Source organism: Dermochelys coriacea, chromosome 2, assembly GCF_009764565.3.
Source record: "Dermochelys coriacea isolate rDerCor1 chromosome 2, rDerCor1.pri.v4, whole genome shotgun sequence".
NCBI lineage: Eukaryota > Metazoa > Chordata > Testudines > Dermochelyidae > Dermochelys > Dermochelys coriacea.
In genome coordinates, this window is record NC_050069.1 from 142555287 (window position 1) to 142577032 (window position 21746).

Here is a 21746-nt window from a genome sequence, read left to right on the forward strand (position 1 = left end):
ACAGACATTTCTGCACCTGTATCCCTTAAAGCTTGGAGAAGTTTGCCATTAAGTTTAACAGCATGCATATGCTCATTGCTTGGTAGAGTAGCAGCAACCTTTACAAATCCTGTGTGGTAAGAGACAGTAGCCTGGGATACCTCTGTGCTCGTGAGAAACAGCAACTTCATGTGTTACCTTCTGCCTATTACCACTCAGCCAAGGACATTTATTCCTCAGGTGCTCAGTGGACTTACAGTGTTAGCACCTCTTGGGCGTCTCTGCTGGTGCAGGAGAACTGGGACGAGTAACAGGAGAATGGGGAGGTGAACGCCCAGCCTCCTTTTTCCCAGGGTAAAACAGTGATTCTGCTTTCCACCCACCCTATACCCCTCTGCCAGTGGTTTATGTTTAAATGCAGCTTGTGACTGCTCGTCAGAGTCTGCAAACCCAGCCAATCCACCCACTGCATCCACGGTTTTGTCCCACAAATACTGTTTTACATCATCACTGCACATATTCAGGAATTGTTCCTGAGTAACCAAACACACATTCCTTCAAAGCTTGTAGTGCCTTTTCCCCTCACCAACTTATCTAACAAATCTCTCATTTCATTTACATAAATCACATTACTCAATCCAGATCCCCTCTTAAGAGTCCTGAATTTAACCCTGTAGGTTTCAGGTGTAATCTGAAAAAGTTTCAAAACCAGTTCCTTAAATTTACCATAGTTTGAAGCATCATCAATAGGCATCTTATTGAATATGTCCAGAGCTCTTTCAGTCAATTTTCCCATCAACATAGTCATTTTTTGATCCTCAGGAATTGCATGGAGGGTGCACAGTCTTTCAAAGGTTATGAAATATTCAGCAATATCACTGGATTCATCATACTGCGGACATAGCTGGCTCCACTCCCATTTGTGGATTTTTGGGGAAGTGGAGCCAGTTGCTGAAGGGTTTTGTCTCTTCCACTCCGTAACAGTCATTTCATGCTTCTGGGCCTCAATCTAGGCCTGTATTTTTGTGTCTTTTAACTCCAGGGCTAGCCTCTGGGTTTCCATGGCTTTTTTGTGAGCAGCTTCCTCCCTGGCTGTCTCTGCTTCTTTGGTTTCCCTGGCTGCAGCTACTTCTTTGAGCGTCATTTCGGCCTGCCACATTTGAAACTCGTGGTCCTTTTCCTTTTCTTCCACTTCCTGTCTGGTCAGCTCTAATTTTGTAGCTGCCTCACTGGTAGTCATTTTCCTGCTTTCTTGTGCTTATTCCCTCAGCCAAAGTAAACAAACAGAAAATAGCAAACCAGTAACCACTTTGTCTGTTCTTCAGCCACCACACTTAAAATTCACTCAAAATCACTACCAGCATCTCAGAGCAATCAGCTGTGCTCAGATCCTGCTGACTATGCCACTGTGATGGGTTGAGTCACAGAGACCCCCTTGGGGCTGCCACCTGATGTGCTGAGACTACCTCTGACCCCGTTTTCCCTGCCAGCTTGGGACTCCAGTACCCTGTCTTGTTGAGCCAGACACACTAGCCTGTTGCAAACACAGACCCAGGTCTGAACGACATCCTCCACAAGCAGCAGGCTTAAGTAAAAACAGCTTAATAAGTGCTCCTGCCTCTAGCACCCAGATACCCAGTTCCCAATGGGTTCCAAACCCCAAATAAATCTCTTTTACTCTGTATAAAGCTTATACAGGGTAAACTCATAAATTGTCCGCCCTCTGTAACGCTGATAGAGAGATATGCACAGCTGTTTGCTCCCCCAGGAATTAATTACTTACTCTGGATCAATTAATAAGCAAAAAGTGATTTTATTAAGTATAAAAAGTAGGATTTAAGTGGTTCCAAGTAATGACAGACAGAACAAAGTAAAGTACCAAGCAATATAAAAAAAACACGCAAACCTAAGCCTGATACATCACCCTCAGAGATGTTCCAATAAGCTTCTTTCTCAGACTAGACTCCTTCCTAGTCTGAGTCCAGCAATCACTCACATCCCCGTAGTTACTGTCCTTTGTTCCAGTTTCTTTCAGGCATCTCTTTGGGGTAGAGAGGCTATCTTTTGAGCCAGCTGAAAACAAAATGGAGGGGTTTCCAGGGCCTTTCATATTCTGTCTCATGGGCATAAACCCCTTTGTTCTCCTGTGCAAAATCACAGTAACAAGATGGAGTTGACTGGGCAAGTCAAATGTCTATGAATTTTTTTCAGCTTTTTCCAGGCTGACGCCATTGTTTATATGTTACTTTGAACATTCCTAGGAAAGCTCAGATGTAGATTGGCATCTCCCAAAGTCCATTGTCAGTTAAGTGTTTCTTGATTGGGCACTTACTGAGAATAGTCCTTTCTCAAGAAGCTCACCAAATGCTTCACTGAGGCTATTTAGAATCAAACAAGTACATAGCCAGTATTCATAACTTCAAATACAAAAATGTTACATATATACAGACAACATAATCACAACCAGCCAACTACAACCTTTCCATAGACATCCCACTTGGCCTCCTCTGTACAAGAACTGGTGCAACCACAGGACCATGGTTGCAACAATGATCTATATGGTCACTGTTTATGTCAATAACGTCACACTCTTCAAGAGCTGAGAAGTTCATACCTCATCAGGGCATATATGGGACAAACCCAGCCGAGCCTCACAGGAACAAAGAGTGCCAGCCTAGGCAGCAACAAAAGAATCTGTTGGACTCTCGAAGGAGTCACCCCCCTTCCTTTGGTCAGTTTGGAACTGCGATGAGGTAATGCTCACCTGACACTGAAGGGGGGGGAAAAGCCAAGAGGGAAGAAAGAAAATGACAAAAGGGAGAGATGTTTTCCATGCTCTTCCTCTCTCTTCCACCTACATCTACAGACACCACACCAAGTGACTGAAGCGCTGATCAAAGGGGAGAGCCTGGCTGAAGAGCAACCAGCCAGCCTGTGGTGAGAAATATCTAAGTTTCTAAGGATACTGAAAGTGTTAAGATCAGCTTAGAATGTGTTTTGCTTTTATTTCATTTGACCAAATCTGACTTGTTATGCTTTGACTTATAATCACTTAAAATCTATCTTTATAGGTAATAAATTTGTTTGTTTATTCTACCTGAAGCAGTGTGTTTACTTTGAAGCGATTCAGAGACTCCCCTTGGGATAACCAGCCTGGTACATATCAATGTCTTTGTTAAATTGACGAACTCATATAAGCGTGTGGCGTCCAGTGGGCATAACTGGACACTGAAAGATGGAGGTTCCTAGGGTTGTATCTGGGACCAGAGATATTGGCTAGTGTCATTTGGTTGCACAATCCAAGAAGCAGCTTACATGCTAGAGGTTGTGTGTGACCTAGCAGATCACTGGTCCAGATAACACCAGAGGGGAACGTCACACCACTGTATGCCCACATATTGAATACTGCGTGCAGATGTGGTCGCCCCTTCTCAAAAATGTATATTGTAATTGGAAAAGGTTCTGAAAAGGAAACAAAAATGATTAGGGGTATAGAACAGCTTCCATCTGAGGAGAAATTAAAAAGTCTGGGATTTTTTAGCTTGGAAAAGAGAGGACTAAGGGGGAATATGATAGAGGTCTATAAAATCATGACAGGTGTGGAGAAAGTAAATAAGGAAGTGTTATTTACTCCTACTCATAACACAAGAACTAGGGAGTCACCAAATAAAGGCAGCAGGTTTAAAACAAAAGAAAAAGGAAGTATTTTTTCACACAACGCACAGTCAACCTGTGGAACTCATTGCCAAAGGATGTTGTAAAGGCCAAGACTATAACAGAGTTCAAAAAAAAACTAGATAAATTCATGGAGGATAGGTCCATCAATGGTTATTAGCCAGAGTGGCAGGGATGGTGTCCCTAGCCTCGGTTTTGCCAGAAGCTGAGAATGGATGACAGGAAATGCATCATTTGATGATTAAGTTTAGAAGCGTAAGCAACAAGGGTGATGTCATGGTGGGAGTCTGCTATAGACCACTGGATCAGGGGGATGAGGTGGACAAGGCTTTCTTCCGGCAACTAACGGAAGTTACTAGATCACAGGCCCTGGTTCTCATGGGAGACTTCAATCACCCTGATATCTGCTGGGAGAGCAATATAGTGGTGCACAGACAATCCATGAAGTTTTTGGAAAGTGTAGGGGACAATTTCCTGGTGCAAGTGCTGGAGGAACCAACTAGGGGCAGAGCTCTTCTTGACCTGCTGCTCACAAACCGGGAAGAATTAGCAGGGGAAGCAAAAGTGGATGGGAACCTGGGAGGCAGTGACCATGAGATGGTCGAGTTCAGGATCCTGACACAGGGAAGAAAGGAGAGCAGCAGAATACAGACCCTGGACTTCAGAAAAGCAGACTTTGACAACCTCAGGGATCTGATGGGAAGGATCCCCTGGGAGAATAACATGAGGGGGAAAGGAGTCCACGAGAGCTGGCTGTATTTTAAAGAATCCTTATTGAGGTTACAGGGACAAACCATCCCGATGTGTAGAAAGAATAGTAAATATGGCAGGCGACCAGCTTGGCTTAACAGTGAAATCCTTGCTGATTTTAAACACAAAAAAGCAGCTTACAAGAAGTGGAAGATTGGACAAATGGCCAGGGAAGAGTATAAAAATATTGCTTGGGCATGCAGGAGTGAAATCAGGAAGGCAAATCACACCTGGATGTGCAGCTAGCAAGAGATGTTAAGAGTAACAAGAAGGGTTTCTTCAGGTATGTTAGCAACAAGAAGAATATCCAGGAAAGTGTGGGCCTCTTATTGAATGAGGGAGGCAACTTAGTGACAGAGGATGTGGAAAAAGCTAATGTACTCAATGCTTTTTTGCCTCTGTCTTCACAAACAAAGTCAGCTCCCAGACTGCTGCACTGGGCAGCACAGCATGGGGAGGAGGTGACCAGCCCTCTGTGAAGAAAGAAGTGCTTCAGGACTATTTAGAAAAGCTGGACGAGCACAAGTCCATGGGGCCGGATGCGCTGCATCCGAGAGTGCTAAAGGAGTTGGCGGATGTGATTGCAGAGCCACTGGCCATTATCTTTGAAAACTCATAGTATCGGGGGAGGTCCGGGAAGATTGGAAAAAAGCTAATGTAGTGCCCATCTTTAAAAAAGGGAAGAAGGAGGATCCTGGGAACTACAAGCCAGTCAGCCTCACCTCAGTCCCTGGAAAAATCATGGAGCAGGTCCTCAAGGAATCAATTCTGAAGCACTTAGAGGAGAGGAAAGTGATCAGGAACAGTCAGCATGGATTCATCAAGGGCAAGTCATGCCTGACTAATCTAAATTGCTTTCTATGATGAGATAACTGGCTCTGTGGATGAGGGGAAAGCAGTGGATGTGTTGTTCCTTGACTTTAGAAAAGTTTTTGACACAGTCTCCCACAGTATTCTTGCCAGCAAGTTAAAGAAGTGTGGGCTGGATGAATGGAAGATGAGGTGGATAGAAAGCTGTCTGGATTGTTGGGCTCAACGGGTAGTGATCAATGGCTCCATGTCTAGTTGGAAGCCGGTATCAAGTGGAGTGTCCCAAGGGTCGGTCCTGGGGCCAGTTTTGTTCAATATGTTCATTAATGATCTGGAGAATGGTATGGATTGCACCCTCAGCAAGTTTGCAGATGACACTAAACTGGGAGGAGAGATAGATATGCTGGAGGGTAGGGATAGGATACAGAGGGACCTAGACAAATTAGAGGATTGGGCCAAAAGAAATCTGATGAGATTCAACAAGGACAAGTGCAGAGTCCTACACTTAGGATGGAAGAATCCCATGCACCGCTACAAACTAGGGCTAGGCCGCAGTTCTGCAGAAAAGGACCTAGGGGTTACAGTGGATGAGAAGCTGGATATGAGTCAACAGTGTGCCCTTGTTGCCAAGAAGGCCAATGGCATTTTGGGATGTATAAGTAGGTGCACTGCCAGCAGATCGAGGGACATGATCATTCCCCTCTATTCGACATTGGTGAGGCCTCATCTGGATTACTGTGTCCAGTTTTGGGCCCCACACTACAAGAAGGATGTGGAAAAATTGGAAAACGTCCAGCGGAGGGCTACAAAAATTATTAGGGGACTGGAACACATGACTTATGAGGAGAGGCTGAGGGAACTGGGATTGTTTAGTCTGCGGAAGAGAAGAATGAGGGAGGATTTGATAGCTGCTTTCAACTATCTGAAAAGGGGTTCCAAAGAGGATGGATCTAGACTGTTCTCAGTGGTAGCAGATGACAGAACAAGGAGTAATGGTCTCAAGTTGCAGTGGGGAAGGTTTAGGTTGGATATTTGGAACAACTTTTTCTAGGAGGGTGGTGAAACACTGGAATGCGTTACCTTGGGAGGTGGTGGAATCTCCTTCCTTAGAAGTTTTTAAGGTCAGGCTTCACAAAGCCCTGGCTGGGATGATTTAGTTGGGGATTGGTCCTGCTTTGAGCAGGGGGTTGGACTAGATGACTCCTCCTGGTCCCTTCCAACCCTGATATTCTATCTTTCTATGATTCTATGATTACTTGTTCTGTTCATTCCCTCTGAAGTACCTGGCATCAGCCACGGTTGGAAGACAGGATACTGGGCTAGATGGACCTTTGGTCTGACCCAGTATGGCCATTCTTATGAAAATAGAGGAGTGTCTATACAGTATAAGTAATCAATCATAGCTTAACTTGTACATATGCCAAGCATATTTTTAGTGAAGTGTATCAGTGCCCTCAAAGACATGCTCTGTGACTCACTTTATACCTGGCCGGGTCAGTCCACTAGAATGTCTTTCCTATTTGGTTTGACAGTGCCTGGTACAATGGGTCACAGTTTTGGTTGGGGCTTCTAGGCATTGCTGTACTACTACAATAATAATAAATAATAATGTCAGCAGCAGCATGCAAATTCAGTCCACTATATGCAAAGCTCCCCAGGCTATCTTTATTTAGAAATTATTTTTTCCATCCATGCTTTACAAGGAAGGTAAATATCATTATCTCCATTTTACAGATGTGGAGACCGAGACAGGAAGGTGGAATGACTTTCCCCAAGAATACAAATCATTTAGATCTCTTGACTTCTAGTTCAGGGCCCTAAACATTGGATTATGACTGCCTCGTTGTTATTTCTGCATATAAGCAGGCATGATGCCCAGAGGTGCTGGAACAATTTGTATAGTGGGGGTGCTGAGATCCATTGAACCAAACTGTAAGCCCTGTATATGACGGAAACTGCTTCAAGCCAGGGGGTGCGATAGCATCCCAAGCACCACTAGTTCCAGCGCCTATGATCATGTCACTCACTCACTGTCCTGAAAATGTGTGTCACATCAAGAAGAAAAAAGGGAGAGAATCTGTTTTGAAACATTATAGTTGAAACATTGATTTGTGCCTGCGAATGTAGAGTCCAGTCCTGTAAGATATTGAGTGCCTCCTGACAGATCAGCAGAATGGAGGCTGCTCAGCACCTTCCATAATATTATCAATACTTCGTATGATTGGTCTTTACATCCTCATTTATGTAATGGAATTATTCTAATTTGCAATTCCGTACTCCACTGTTACTACATAACTGTGTTAGAGATTGATAGATAGTTGGCCCATATAATACACTGGCATCCAGCAGATGTTTTGAAAGAGTGAGCAAATAAGGATTCCCACTGAATAACAGCACCTGTTATCATTCATGACTGGATAGAGCAATTGCTATCCTGCAGCAGCAATATTGTGCATCCAGACCCTGAGTTTTTAGTTGTATTATTATTACTTTATTTTATTGTCCCATTAACCTTTATCAAATAAAATTACTGTACTGTATCTTCCTCCCTTTTTTGCTTGTTTCTATTTTGTATTCCTTCATTACTTTTTATTTCCCTTTACTCTATGTAGTATTCTTTCCTTCTGTTTTTGCATTGGTTTTCCTCCTCAAATTATTTTTTTCCTTCTCTTCATCATATTTTTTCATCCTCTCATCCAACTTTCTTTTTCTCCTTTCACAACAATCTCTCCTTCATTACCATTTTCACATTTCTTCCTCACTCTTTTTGTCATTCGTTTATTACCTCCATCCCCCTTAATCTCCCATCTAGGGTTGCCAACTTTCTAATAGGACAAAACCAAACACCCCTGCGCTGCCCCTTCCCTGAAGCCCTTCACCAAGGCTCCGCCCATGCTCACTCAATCCCCTCCTCCTTCCATTGCTTACTCTCCCCCACCCTCACTCACTTTCACTGGGCTGGGGCAGGGGGTTGGGGTGCAGGAGGGGGACTCTGAGGTGGAGCCTGGGATGAAAGATTTGGGGTGAGGGAGAGGGCTCTGGGCTGGGGTAGGGAGTTGGGGTGCAGGAGGGTGTATGGGCTCTGGGCTGGGGGTGCGGGTTCCAGGGTGGGGCCAAGGATGAGGGTTTTGGGGTGCAGGGGGGGCTTTGGGCTGGGGCAGGGGGTTGGGCTCTGAGGTGGGGCCAGGGATGAGGGGTTCGGAGTGCAGGAGGGGGTTCCAGGCTAGGGCCAAGGGGTTCAGAGTGCAGGAGGGGGTGAGGGCTCTGGCGGGGGGTGCGGGCTCTGGGGATGAGGGTTTTAGGGTGCAGGAAGGAGTGTAGGCTCCGGCTGAGGGTGAGGGCTCCAGGGTGGGGCTGGGGATGAGGGATTTGGGGTGCAGGAGGGGGCTGAGACAGGGGGTTTGGTGTTGGGGGTATGTGGGCTCCGGGAGGGAGTTTGGGTGCGGAAGAGGACTCTGGACTGGGGCAGGAGGTTGGGGAGTGGGGACAGAGTGCAGAGCCTCCCTGGCCGCCCTCGTGTCTAGGGGCTGCAGGGACCTGGAGGGCCATTTCCAGGAGCCACACAGAGCGAGGGCAGGCAGGGAGCCTGCCTTAGCCCTGGGCCCCCGCTGCACCACTGACTAGACTGACTTTTACCAGCCCGGTTGGCATCAGTCCCTTTTTGACCAGGCGTTGCAGTTGAAAACTGGACAGCTGGCAACCCTACCCCCATCCTTTCTTCACTGCCCCACAACACCCATCCACCCAATCTTGTTCCCCCTCTTAGAATTTATAAATGCATATTTAAAACCCTCTATCATCTTTTAGGCTCTGATGAATTTACAATTCTAGACAACAGGCACGTTGTCTCTGAAAAGAAATGCTTTGGCTGGAAGAGATGCTGAGAGATGGGCAGGCAAGTTATAGAGGCATGCTGGCCATTTTTCAAACATGTGATTTGCATGCCAAATTGGGTACTTCGTAGCTGCTTCTCAATATTACTAAGCTGAAAGTACAGCTCCCTCCCTATACTATTTCAAGGTTGTCCTTCTAGAAAAACCCTTGAGCTGGATGCTATCTTAGAAAAGATGTACATCTTAAATTTAAAAAAGCAAATGAACATCAGTGAGCTGAATTCACTTCTCTGCTAAGACTTTTGCTAATCTGAGGTTTTAAAAGCAATTCTGCTGCCAGCATCTTGACAGATCCTGATGCTCAGATCAGAGTGTCAGAATAACTATGAAATTCTACATATCAAAGAGTTTTCTTTCAACCTCAATCCACAAAATACAATATACAAGTCCTTCATACAGCCTCACTAAACACTGCAGGCCTGCTTATCATCTATATGTTTCCTTTGCTGAACTGCACACAAAAGATGTGTTGAGACTGTGAAATTCCATAGAACCACCTTATCTACACACAAGTACTGTTTGGATTCAGACCCTGTGAGAGCATTTCTGAGGATGCACATCTCATATATTTGAAATGTTTTATACAATCTTACAAATAAAATAGTCTAGATTTACTACTCTGTTTAGCACATGAAAGAATAATTTCAGATGAAGATAACAATGATCTTGGTGTAATAATTACACTTATTTTTTTAAAAAATTGCTATTTCAATGGCCTGGGAGTTTCTTCCAGTGATTATTTTAAATGGGAATACCATGCAGTTAGGAAAAATCAATTACTGATAATAGTTTGAAATATAATGAACTCACTCAGACCATGGCGACAAGTACTGCTTCATGGCATATTTAAAGCAGGGAGATTTGCAGAGCAGCCTCTTGGAGTTTGGCTCACACCTTCACTAAGCACAATTCATTAAACCTGGCCTTCTGTTTAGAAGCTAGACTTGGGCAGGTAGTTCTGCAATATTTATTTAATTATAGAACTCCTCAGCCTACCATTCATCTTTGTTGGTACTGCTCACACATCTCCCATATGGGGGAATGCACGGAGGCCCTCAAAGAAGAAAGGTCAATTACTTACCGGTAACTGCAAAAAGAAAAGGAGTACTTGTGGCCCCTTAGACACTAACAAATTTATTTGAGTATAAGCTTTCGTGAGCTACAGCTCACTTCATCGGATGCATGTAGTGGAAAATACAGTGGGGAGCTTTTATATATACAGAGAACATGAAACAATGGGTGTTACCATACACACTGTAACGAGAATGATCAGGTAAGGTGAGCTATTACCAGCAGGAGAGTGGGGGGAGAGGGGAACCTTTTGTAGTGATATCAAGGTGGGCCATTTCCAGCAGTTGACAAGAACGTGTGAGGAACAGTGGGGAGGGGGGAAAATAAATATGGGGAAATAGTTTTACTTTGTGTAATGACACATCCACTCCCAGTCCCAGTTTATGCTCAAATAAATTTGTTAGTCCCTAAAGTGCCACAAGTACTCCTTTTCTTTTTGCGGATACAGATTAACATAGCTGCTACTCTGTTACCGGTAACTGTTGTTCTTTGAGAGCCACCTCTTTGCATTCACATGTCCTTGACACTTTCCCCTCTTTCTCAGAGTTCTTATCTCAGTTTAGGACTCCATGGTGTGGAAGAAAGGACTGAGGCAGTGGAGGGATACACTCACTTATGAAGACTCAAACATAGAAGTCACGGGAGAAGGGGGTGCTTATGTGACCCAATGGACCCTATTATATAATGGACATACTGTTTGTAGAGTTATTTAAGATCAAACCAGAGAGCACCAAACCCTATAAGTGGCCCTCCAGAGAGGAGACTCGGAGAATAACTGTCACCAGTAAGTAAAATTTTCTTTTTTGGATTTAATAAAGGTGTCTACAGAACCCCCTATTAAATCAGCATTTATTGGGTGACTAGATGCCTCAGGGTACTGCTAGTGAGCTACTGAGCCTTTTACCTCTAGGTTGCTGGTTTGAATTTGGCCAAGCTCAGTACAGATTAAAATTTATTCCTATCTAGTGGACGTTTGGTGGCCTCTACAGGAGATCTCAGTTTCAGCTCCCACATCACAAACTCACTAGCACACTCTACATTGCCCCAGATAATTGGCAGATTCAGCAGAGAAGCCAAGAACTTCATGAGCCAAGGAAACTCAACTGTCCCATTGCCCCAGATAAAGTGAAGAGCAATGCTGGCAGGGCAGTGTACGTGGGATAGACAGAGAGCTTCGTATATCAAGGTGATGCCTTTCACCAGCACCAAATGTACATGATTTCTTTAAAGAATATAATTTATGCAGACTGTTTACAAATAAACTCCTTAAATAATTCACAAAAGATCATACATGGAGCTCCCCCTGGTAGTTATGTATCACCACAATAACCAGGAGCTGGCAGGAAGCACTGGTACTGCCAGACTAGCTGAGGAGAGGCCAACCTGGCAACATCAACAGCCCAGAAACCAAAGGGAAAGAGTGGTCTTGGGGAATAGGCTCTCCACAGCTGTGGGGATTGACAGGTATTCCATTTTTCAATGCAGTTATCGTGTGTGTGTGTGTGTGTAATTACATACATCATAGTAAAGAGATAGGTCTTTAAGTCTTTAGTAGCAAATTACAGTTCATCACAAATAACTGGACAACTAGGTTCAATTTGACAAATGTATTGATTTCAATGTTGGGCCAGTCTACCCAATCAGCATGGAAAGCTACTGAAAGGAACTTTTGGGTGAGGAGGAAACCAACCAAAAGCTGCAAGAAAGTAGTAACTGCAAGTAATGTGGGGAGGGTGGGGGGAAATGAAGTCACTAAAGCCTGGTCTACACTACAGAGTTAGGTGGACGCAAGGCAGCTTATGTCGGTCTAACTATGGAACTGTCTACACTTAAATTTCAGTCACGCCGATGTAACTGCTCTGCTATGCCAACTTAATAACTCCACCTCCACAAGTGGCGAAGACTCAAGGTCGGTGTAGTTAGGTCTACGCAGTGTCAGTGTAAATACTGCATTGCTCACATCGAATGTTTCAGGAACTATCCCACAATGCCCCACACTAACAATACAATCGATACAAGTTCTCCTGTTGAGGATGTGCACCACCAGCAGAAGAAGCAAACTGTAGACATGCACAAGCAATGTAATTACTTGCAGTGGTTCTATGCCGACGTAAATTAGGTCGACTTAATTTTGTAGTGTAGACATGGCCTAACCAAATAAGAAAAACAGAAGAGGGGATCATTCTAAAGTTTAAAAATATTGGTTATTTACAATATACTTGAAAAATTAAAGAAAAACCACATAAAATATATGGCTTCAGCCTTCTACAGTATATTGCTCTGGGCTACTACTTATAATTAAGTAGCAACTATATTCCATGTTAACTCCACTGATTGCGATGTTAACCACATAATAATCTATATTAACACAACAGTATCTTGTAATAATGTATTAAATAACTGGTATCAACACTCTGGCTCAGGATTACAAAGTGGAAAATAAGTAAAACCAAATATTTATGAGCTTGTATAAGCTTCTGCTGACTGAGGTCAGTCTCAATTGTTTTTGGGATCAATATAAAATACTGACAGACGGTGTCACGTTAATGTCTGTCAAGTCAATGTCAGCACTGTAGATTAATTCTGAGCTCATTATAATTAAGTATAAAGGTCAGAAAAGAGCCAGACTTAACTCTAAACCTTTTATGGGCCAAATATACATCAGAAGCAGATAAAAGAAAAGCAGATTACAGAGCATCTGAGCTCTCCTGATTCTATTCAGAAAGTTACAGAGATCATTACCTTGCTATAAATAAGACAATTCTGAAAAAACTTAAACATTTTATAATTACTACCTCCAAGTGATTTCTTAAGTAGAAAATAATCCATCATTTCCTTTTTCAGAATAATACAAAAAAATTTCTCAGGTAAAGCCAAATATTTACTAGCAGCAAAGGTAATAGTTTTTATTGCTAAATAAATAATGTCTATGCATGTCCAGTTAGCTGCCAAACAAGTTTTCTGGTAACTAGGCATAGAAATGTATAATTAAACTATATAATTTTCTTTTTTAAACAACAGCACCAGATGCTTTTAAAAGGGACTTGACTACCACAGCTGGACCTCTTGTCTGATGCTGTCCATTAAATGTAACACTAAATGTATGCTGTATGCAGGGCCATCCCTAGAGGGGTGTGGGGCCCGGGACAACCCACCCACTCCGGCCCAGGCCCCGGCCCATTCCACCCCTTCCCCCCAGCACGGCCCCTACCCCTTCCCACCCCTGCCCCACCCTGCCTCTTCCCATCCCTGCCCCGCCCCCTCCCCACCCGCATTCCACCTCCTTCCCCCAAACTTCCGCCCCGCCTCTTTCTGGCTTCTGCCCCCTCCCCCTGGGTGATGCCAGGAGCCAGTGGGGCGGAGCAGGACGGGCTGGGGCTGGGTTGCTCTCTGCTGCCAGCACCAGGCCCCACAAGTCGCCCTGGACCCTGCATCCCAAAGCATGGAGCCCCCCAAAGTGTGGGACCCAGGACAGTTGCCCCAGTCCATCCTATGGACAGGACGGCTCTCGCTGTATGTGTATACATCAACCTATTTGTTGCTAATTATTACATTCCTTCAGTTACTCTGATCTCAGATTTGGAACTCCTCAACACTAGATATAAATCCTCTTAACTAACATATGTCAGAATTAATTATCGCAAGGGTCTATAATTTCAAAGTTGCAGAACTTCACATTCCCTGCCAGTCAGAGAAACTAAGGGTATGTCTACACTACGAAATTAGGTTGAATTTATAGAAGTCGTTTTTTTAGAAATCATTTTTATATAGTCGATTGTGTATGTCCCCACACAAAATGCTCTAAGTCCATTAAGTGCATTAACTCGGCGGAGTGCTTCCACGCTAGCGTCGACTTCCGGAGCATTGCACTGTGGGTAGCTATCTCACAGTTCCCGCAGTCTCCGCCACCCATTGGAATTCTGGGTTGAGATCCCAGTGCCTAATGGGGCAAAAACATTGTCATGGGTGGTTCTGGGTACATGTCATCAGGCCCTCCCTCCATGAAAGCAACGGCAGACAATCATTTCGTGCCTTTTTTCCTGAGTTACCTGTGCAGATGCCATACCATGGCAAGCATGGAGCCCGCTCAGCTCATTGTCACCCTACATCTCCTAGGTGCTGGCAGACACGGTACTGCATTGTTACACAGCAGCAGCTCATTGCCTTGTGGCAGCAGACGGTGCAATAGACCTGATAACCATCGTCATCATGTCCGAGGTACTCCTGGCTGCCTCGGTAAGGTCGGTCAGGAGCGCCTGGGCAGACATGGCGCAGGAACTGAAATAAGAGTGACTCGACCAAGTCATTCTCTTTAGTTCTGCCGGCAGTCCTCTGGCAGCCAGGAGATGAGGATGGCTAGTAGTCCTATTGCACCATCTTCTGCCAAGCAGGCAGGAGATGAGGATGGTCAGCAATCCTTTTACACTGTCTTCTGCCGAGCAGCCAGGAGATGAGGATGGCTAGCAGTCCTACTGCACCGTCTGCTGCCAGCCAAAGATGTAAAAGATAGTTGGAGTGGATCAAAACAAGAAATAGACCAGATTTGTTTTGTATTCATTTGCTCCCCCCTCCCTCTGTGACATCAATGTCCAACAATAGTTTCGGTGAGGTCTGTCAGGGGCACCTTGAAAAGTTTAATAGAGATTCAGTCTTGCCTGAAATACTGCAGGGAGGGATAGCTCACTGGGTTGAGCATTGGCCTGCTAAACCCAGGGTTTTGAGTTCAATCCTTGAGGGAGCCATTCTGTGTGATAGTTGTTTTTGTTTCTCCTTGATGTAAAGCCACCCCCTTTGTTGATTTTAATTCCCTGTAAACCAACCCTGTAAGCCATGTCATCAGTCGCCCCTCCCTCCATCAGAGCAACGACAGACAATCGTTCCGCGACTTTTTTCAGTGCAGACTCCACACCATGGCAAGCATGGAGCCCGCTCAGATCACTTTGGCAATTAGAAGCACATTAAACACCACACACATTATCCAGCAGTATATGCAGCACCAGAACCTGGCAAAGCGAAACCAGGCGAGTAGGCAACATCAGCGTGGTAACGACAGTGATGAGGACATGGACACAGACTTCTCTCAAAGCATGGGCCCAGGCAATGTGGGCATCATGGTGCTAATGGGGTACGTTCATGCCGTGGAACGCCGATTCTGGGCCCGGGAAACAAGCACAGACTGGTGGGACCGCATAGTGTAAGGGCACTTTCATGGAACTTTGTGACTTGCTTTCCCCTGCCTTGAGGCGCAAGAACACCAAGATGAGAGCAGCCCCCACAGTTGAAAAGAGAGTGGCAATAGTCCTGTGGAAGCTTGCAATGCCAGACTCCTACCAGTCAGTCAGAAATCAATTTGGAGTGGGCAAATCTACTGTGGGCGCTGCTGTGATGCAAGTAGCCAATGCAATCAAAGATCTGCTGATATCAAAGGTAGTGACCCTGGGAAATGTGCAGGTCATAGTGGATGGCTTTGCTGCAATGGGATTCCCTAACTGTGGTGGGGCCATAGACGGAACCCATATCCCTATCTTGGCACTGGAGCACCAAGCTGGCGAGTACATAAACCGCAAGGGGTATCTTTCAATAGTACTGAAAGCACTGGTGGATTACAAGGGACATTTCATCAACATCAACATGGGATGGCCGGGAAAGGTACATGACGCTCACATCTTCAGGAACTCTGGTCTGTTTCAAAAGCTGCAGGAAGGGACTTTCTTCCCAGACCAGAAAATAACCGTTGGGGTGTTGAAATGCCTATAGTTATCCTTGGGGACCCAGCCTACGCCTTAATGCCATGGCTCATGAAGCCATACACAGGCAGCCTGGACAATAGTCAGGATCTGTTCAACTACAGGCTGAGCAAGTGCAGAATGGTGGTAGAATGTGCATTTGGATGTTTAAAAACATGCTGGCGCAGTTTACTGACTCACTTAGACCTCAGCGAAACCAATATTCCCATTGTTATTACTGCTTGCTGTGTGCTCCACAATATCTGTGAGAGTAAGGGAGAGACGATTATGGCGGGATGGGAGGTTGAGGCAAATCGCCTGGCCGCTGGTTATGCACAGCCAGACACCAGGGCGGTTAGAAGAGCACAGAGAGGCTTTGAAAACGAGTTTCATGACTGGCCAGGCTATGGTGTGACAGTTGTGTTATTTCTCCTTGATGAAACCCCCCGCCCCTTGGTTCACTCTACTTCCCTTAAGCTAACCACCCTCCCCACCCCCCTTCGATCACTGCTTGCAGAGGCAATAAAGTCATTGTTGCTTCACATTCATGCATTCTTTATTAATTCATCACACAAATAGGGGGATAATTACCAAGGTAGCCCGGGAGGGGTGGTGGAGGAGGGAAGCACAGGGTGGTGGTGGAGGAGGGAAGGACAAGGCCACACAGCACTTTAAAACTTATTCGCAAAAAGAAAAGGAGTACTTGTGGCACCTTAGAGACTAACAAATTTATTAGAGCATAAGCTTTCGTGAGCTACAGCTCACTTCATCGGATGCATTACGCTCACGAAAGCTTATGCTCTAATAAATTTGTTAGTCTCTAAGGTGCCACAAGTACTCCTTTTCTTTTTGCGAATACGGACTAACACGGCTACTACTCTGAAACTTAAAACTTATTGAATGCCAACCTTCTGTTACTTGGGCAATCCTCTGGGGTGGAGTGGCTGGGTGGCCGGAGGCCCCACACCGCGTTCTTGGGCGTCTGGGTGAGGAGGCTATGGAACTTGGGGAGGAGGGCGGTTGGTTACACAAGGGCTGTAGCGCTGATCTGTGCTCCAGCTGCCTTTCCTGCAGCTCAACGATATACTGGAGCATATTAGTTTGATCCTCCAGCAGCCTCAGCATTGAATCCTGCCTCCTCTCATCACGCTGCTGCCACCGATCAGCTTCAGCCCTCTCTTCAGTCCGCCACCTCTCCTCCCGGTCATTTTGTACTTGCCTGCACTCTGACATTGTCTGCCTCCACGCATTCGTCTGTGCTCTGTCAGTGTGGGAGGACAGCATGAGGTCAGAGAACATTTCAATGAAAGTGCATTTTTTTCGCCTTCTAATCTTCGCTAGCCTCTGGGAAGGAGAAGATCCTGTGATCCTTGAAACACATGCAGCTGGTGGAGAAAAAAAAGGGACAGTGGTATTTTGTAGAACAATGGATACACTCTTTCATGGTAAGCCTTGCTGTTAACATTACATACATAGCACATGTAACGAAAGCACAAGGTCGCATTTTGCCTCCCCCCACTATGAGCCACAGGCAAACAACCCAGCAGGAACAGGCACCTCTGAATGTCCCCTTAAGAAAAGCACCCTATTTCAACCAGGTGACCATGAATGATATCACTCTCCTTAGGATAACAGAGAGATAAAGAATGGATGTTGTTTGAACGCCAGCAAACATACGCTGCAATGCTTTGTTCTGCAATGATTCCCGACTCTGTGCTACTGGCCTGGCATGGTAAAGTGTCCTACCATGGTGGATGGAATAAGGCTGCCCTCCCCAGAAACCTTTTGCAAAGGCTTTGGGAGTACATCCAGGAGAGCTTTATGGAGATGTCCCTGGAGGATTTCTGCTCCATCCCCAGACACGTTAACAGACTTTTCCAGTAGCTGTACTGGACATGAATGCCAGGGCAAATTAATCATTAATCATAAAAGCAATGCTTGCTTTTAAACCATGTATACTATTTAAAAGGTACACTCACCAGAGGTCCCTTCTCCACCTAGCAGATCCGGAAGGCAGCCTTGGGTGGGTTCAGGGGGTACTGGCTCCAGGTCCAGGGTGAGAAACAGTTCCTGGCTGTCGGGAAAACCGGTTTCTCCACTTGCTTGCTGTGAGCTATCTTCCTTGTTCCCCAAACCTGCTTCCATGTTGCCTCCCTCTCCATTGAAGGAGTCAAAGCACACGGTTGGGGTAATGGTGGCTGAACCCCCTAAAATGGCATGCCGCTCATCATAGAAATGGCATGTTTGGGGCTCTGACCCGGAGCGGCCGTTTGCCTCTCTGGTTTTCTGGTAGGCTTGCCTCAGCTCCTTATGTTTCATGCGGCACTGCTTCAGGTCCCTGTTATGGCCTCTGTCCTTCATGCCCTGGGAGATTTTGACAAATGTTTTGGCATTTCGAAAACTGGAACTTAGTTCTGATAGCATGGATTCCTCTCCCCATAGAGCAATCAGATCCCGTACCTCCTGTTCGGTCCATGCCGGAGCTCTTTTGCGATTCTGGGACTCCATCACGGTCACCTCTGCTTATGAGCTCTGCACTCACCTGCAGCTTGCCACGCTGGCCAAACAGGAAATGAAATTCAAAAGTGCGCAGGCCTTTTCCTGTCTACCTGGCCAGTGCATCTGAGTTGAGAGTGCTGTCCAGAGCAGTCACAATGGAGCACTCTGGGATAGCTCCCGGAGGTCAATACCGTCTAATTGCGTCCATAGTACCCAAATTCGACCCGGCAAGGCCGATTTCAGCACTAATCCCCTTGTTGGGGGTGGAGTAAAGAAATCGATTTTAAGAGCCCTTTAAGTCGAAAAAAAGGGCTTTGTCGTATGGACAGGTGCAGGGTTAAATCGATTTAACGCTGCTAAATTCGACCTCAACTCCTAGTGTAGACCAGGGCTAAGGCTTAGATCGACAAAAGGACATGAGTGTTGTGACCCTGAGCTTTGTGGTGCCTAACTTTTAGACATATAGAAAAATCACAGGAACAACACTATGATCCACTAAGCTTAAATTCATAACTCTGCTAGACACCAAAAATCATGGATTTAATAAAGACACTGGATTTACGGCCCATTACAACAATCTGTAACCCACTATGGCCATGTCTACTCTAGTAGCTGTGCCACTGTAAGATTGCTCATGTAGCCACTCTGCGCTGACATAATAAAACCACCTCAATGAGTGGTGGTAGCTATGTTGCTGGGAGAAGTTCTCCTGCCAACATAGTGCTGTGCAGACTGCCACTTATGCCAGTAAAATTTACGTCACTCAGGAGTATTTTTTTTCCACACCCCTGAGCGACATAAGTTTTGCCAACGTAAGTGGTAGTGTAGACATGGCCTAACTCTCCTTTGTCCTATGACTGTAGAGGGGTTAACTGCGCACTTCACCTTGAATGGTCTCTTGCAACGTGTGTTAACTCCTTATCTGTTCCAGCTTATATTTAGTCATGACACTTTGAGTACCTTTTCCAGACCTGAAGAAGAAATCTGAGTAAGTTCGAAAGCTTGTCTCTTTCACGAATAGAAGTTGGTCCAATAAAAGATATTACCTCACCTTCCTTGACTCTTTAACATCCTGGGACCAACACAGCTACAACATTTGAAACAAATAAATACAGTAAGTACATCATGGATTCCATGCCTGGGGAGGGGAGAAGGTTGGGCATCCACTTAACTGTTACATGATTGCCTCTGAGGACCAAGCTAGACAATTTGCTTAGATGAGCATAGCTGCAGAGCCTGGTAGGGCTGCAGACCTGTTTTGGGCTCCATACCACAGACAAAAATAGTCTTTATTTGGCCTGTCGATATAAATCCTAATCGTATTTGTCACCTCTCTTTTCTGAGTCACTTTAGCATTTTGTATCCATTTATAATACATGACTACAGCAGTCTTTAAAATTAAGGCACAGTATTTTACTTTTTAACAATAATCAACAGTTAGCTGATTATGGGTATATTCATGCTAGAATAAACACACATTTGTCTCTGGGTGGGATAAAACATGCAGAGTGATTCTTTGATTTCTCTCTCACTCCAGTGTAAATTAGGAGTGGCTCCACTGAAGTCAATGTAGTTATCCTGGTATAAAACCAATATTAGTGAATACTGAATCAGGCCCATAATATCTGATTAGATTCCTTGTCCTTAATAGGGAATGACTAAATAACATATTAGCAGCTAAAATACTTCCAAGCTGTCACATAGCTCCTTAACTTTCTTTCCAATATTTCTTTATTTCTTTCAATATTCAGCAATGACCACAGGCCATCAAGATATGTACAAGGTATGTGAAAAAAGCTATAGTTATGATACATTGCAGCTACATAATATACCGTATTAACATCATTATGACTAGTTGTTTATCATAGAAGAAAAACAGAAAATTCAAAAGGAAAAAAACAAAATCAAAAACTCACAGGATCACATTTTTGAACAAAATTTCATTTTTTTTAAGTTAAAATAATTAAAACCATCTGTTAATAATTAATGGCTGATATGCATTCATAAGTCCAGGTTACTCTCCCATACAAAAAAGATATGGTTTAAATTTGCTATCTATATATACTGAACTTATAAAAGATTCATGAGAGCTTTGGTTGGGATTAGACTAGCTGGGTTTATAAATTCCACAAGCCATTGTGAGAAAAAAACTGCTAAGGGTCACAGTTTTTGTCTCAAAAGCGATGGCCATGACAAACACACTGCTGTAAACCTGATACATAAAGGTGAAACAGAGAACCTTACCTGCCTGCGCAGCTGTAATTAGAGCCGTGTTCCCTTCATTGTCCTGCCAGTTTACATCAACATGAGGGCACTGTGCTAAGGCTATTACAATATCCACAAAACCTTGGTAACAGGCAACAATAAGGCCAGTCTATAAATAAAAAATAAAGAGGTAGTTAAGGGTAAGCAGACTGATCAATAGTACATTGAGGGAGCATATCATTTGGCTTTTTTTTTTTTAAACATGAGAGAAACAACATGACATTTGAGTGTTAACTAGTGCTGAGCCTAAATTGCAAAATTTGAATCTGAATGTCCACAAAGTTAGGGTAGTTTGGGAGAGGGGTTACACTGGACCTGGATCTGAAGTCCCACAAAACTGAGTGTGTGGATCTGGGGCTTTCGTTCGGGCTAATTTTCTTAGGGCCAGATTGTTCCCGGTTGCTTCATGGTTGCACAGGGATTGAAGTGAAGATGAAAAGCACAGCAATGGGCTCCATAGTGGTCCCTGTGCTTCATACACTAAAGAAACTGCTCTCTGCATGTGCCCCTTGGGTTCATGACACCCCAAAGGGGCAGGAGGTAGGGTAGGCCATGACTGTGTCCCCAAAAACCAACAGGGAAGGGGGGTAAAAGCAGATATGTGGAGATATCCACATTCCTCTAAATGCAGGGCTGTGCCTGAAATGAATCATTGACCCTTTTAATAAAAGGCTTGGGTTTACATTTGTAAATTACTTCCTTTAAAAAAAAAACCAACAGTAAATAATATATATTGAAAAATATTAAATGAACTCTAACAATTTTAAATATTATAGAAAATTAAAATTATAAAATTATAAAATAAAATTGAGCCCCACTAACTACCATTTATCAATCATTGCCACTAGTGATTTGTTGTAGTTCAGCTAGTGACCATGGTGTTCCAGATTCAGAAATTAGTTTTTACAAAATATTTTAATTCAGAAATTCTACTTCTCACAATAGATTGTGGATAATAGGAAAAATCACATGTAGCTCTAACAGGATGTGAGTCATTATATTGTAAATCAATGTGGGATTATGAAGTATAAGAGTATTCATAAGCCACCATACAACTCATTTTTGGAAGCACAAAAAA

General features: G+C 44.4%; 1 protein-coding gene across 1 annotated transcript in view; it reads right to left on the reverse strand.

Moving 5' to 3' along the window:
- The window catches only part of ANKRD33B (ankyrin repeat domain 33B), a 102182-nt gene that overhangs the window by 24057 nt on the left and 56379 nt on the right, over positions 1 to 21746 (reverse strand). Inside the window, exon 2 of the mRNA XM_038391137.2 lies at positions 20648 to 20777. Within this exon, the coding sequence (XP_038247065.1) occupies positions 20648 to 20777 (130 nt within the window). The remainder of the gene's footprint in view (positions 1 to 20647; positions 20778 to 21746) is intronic.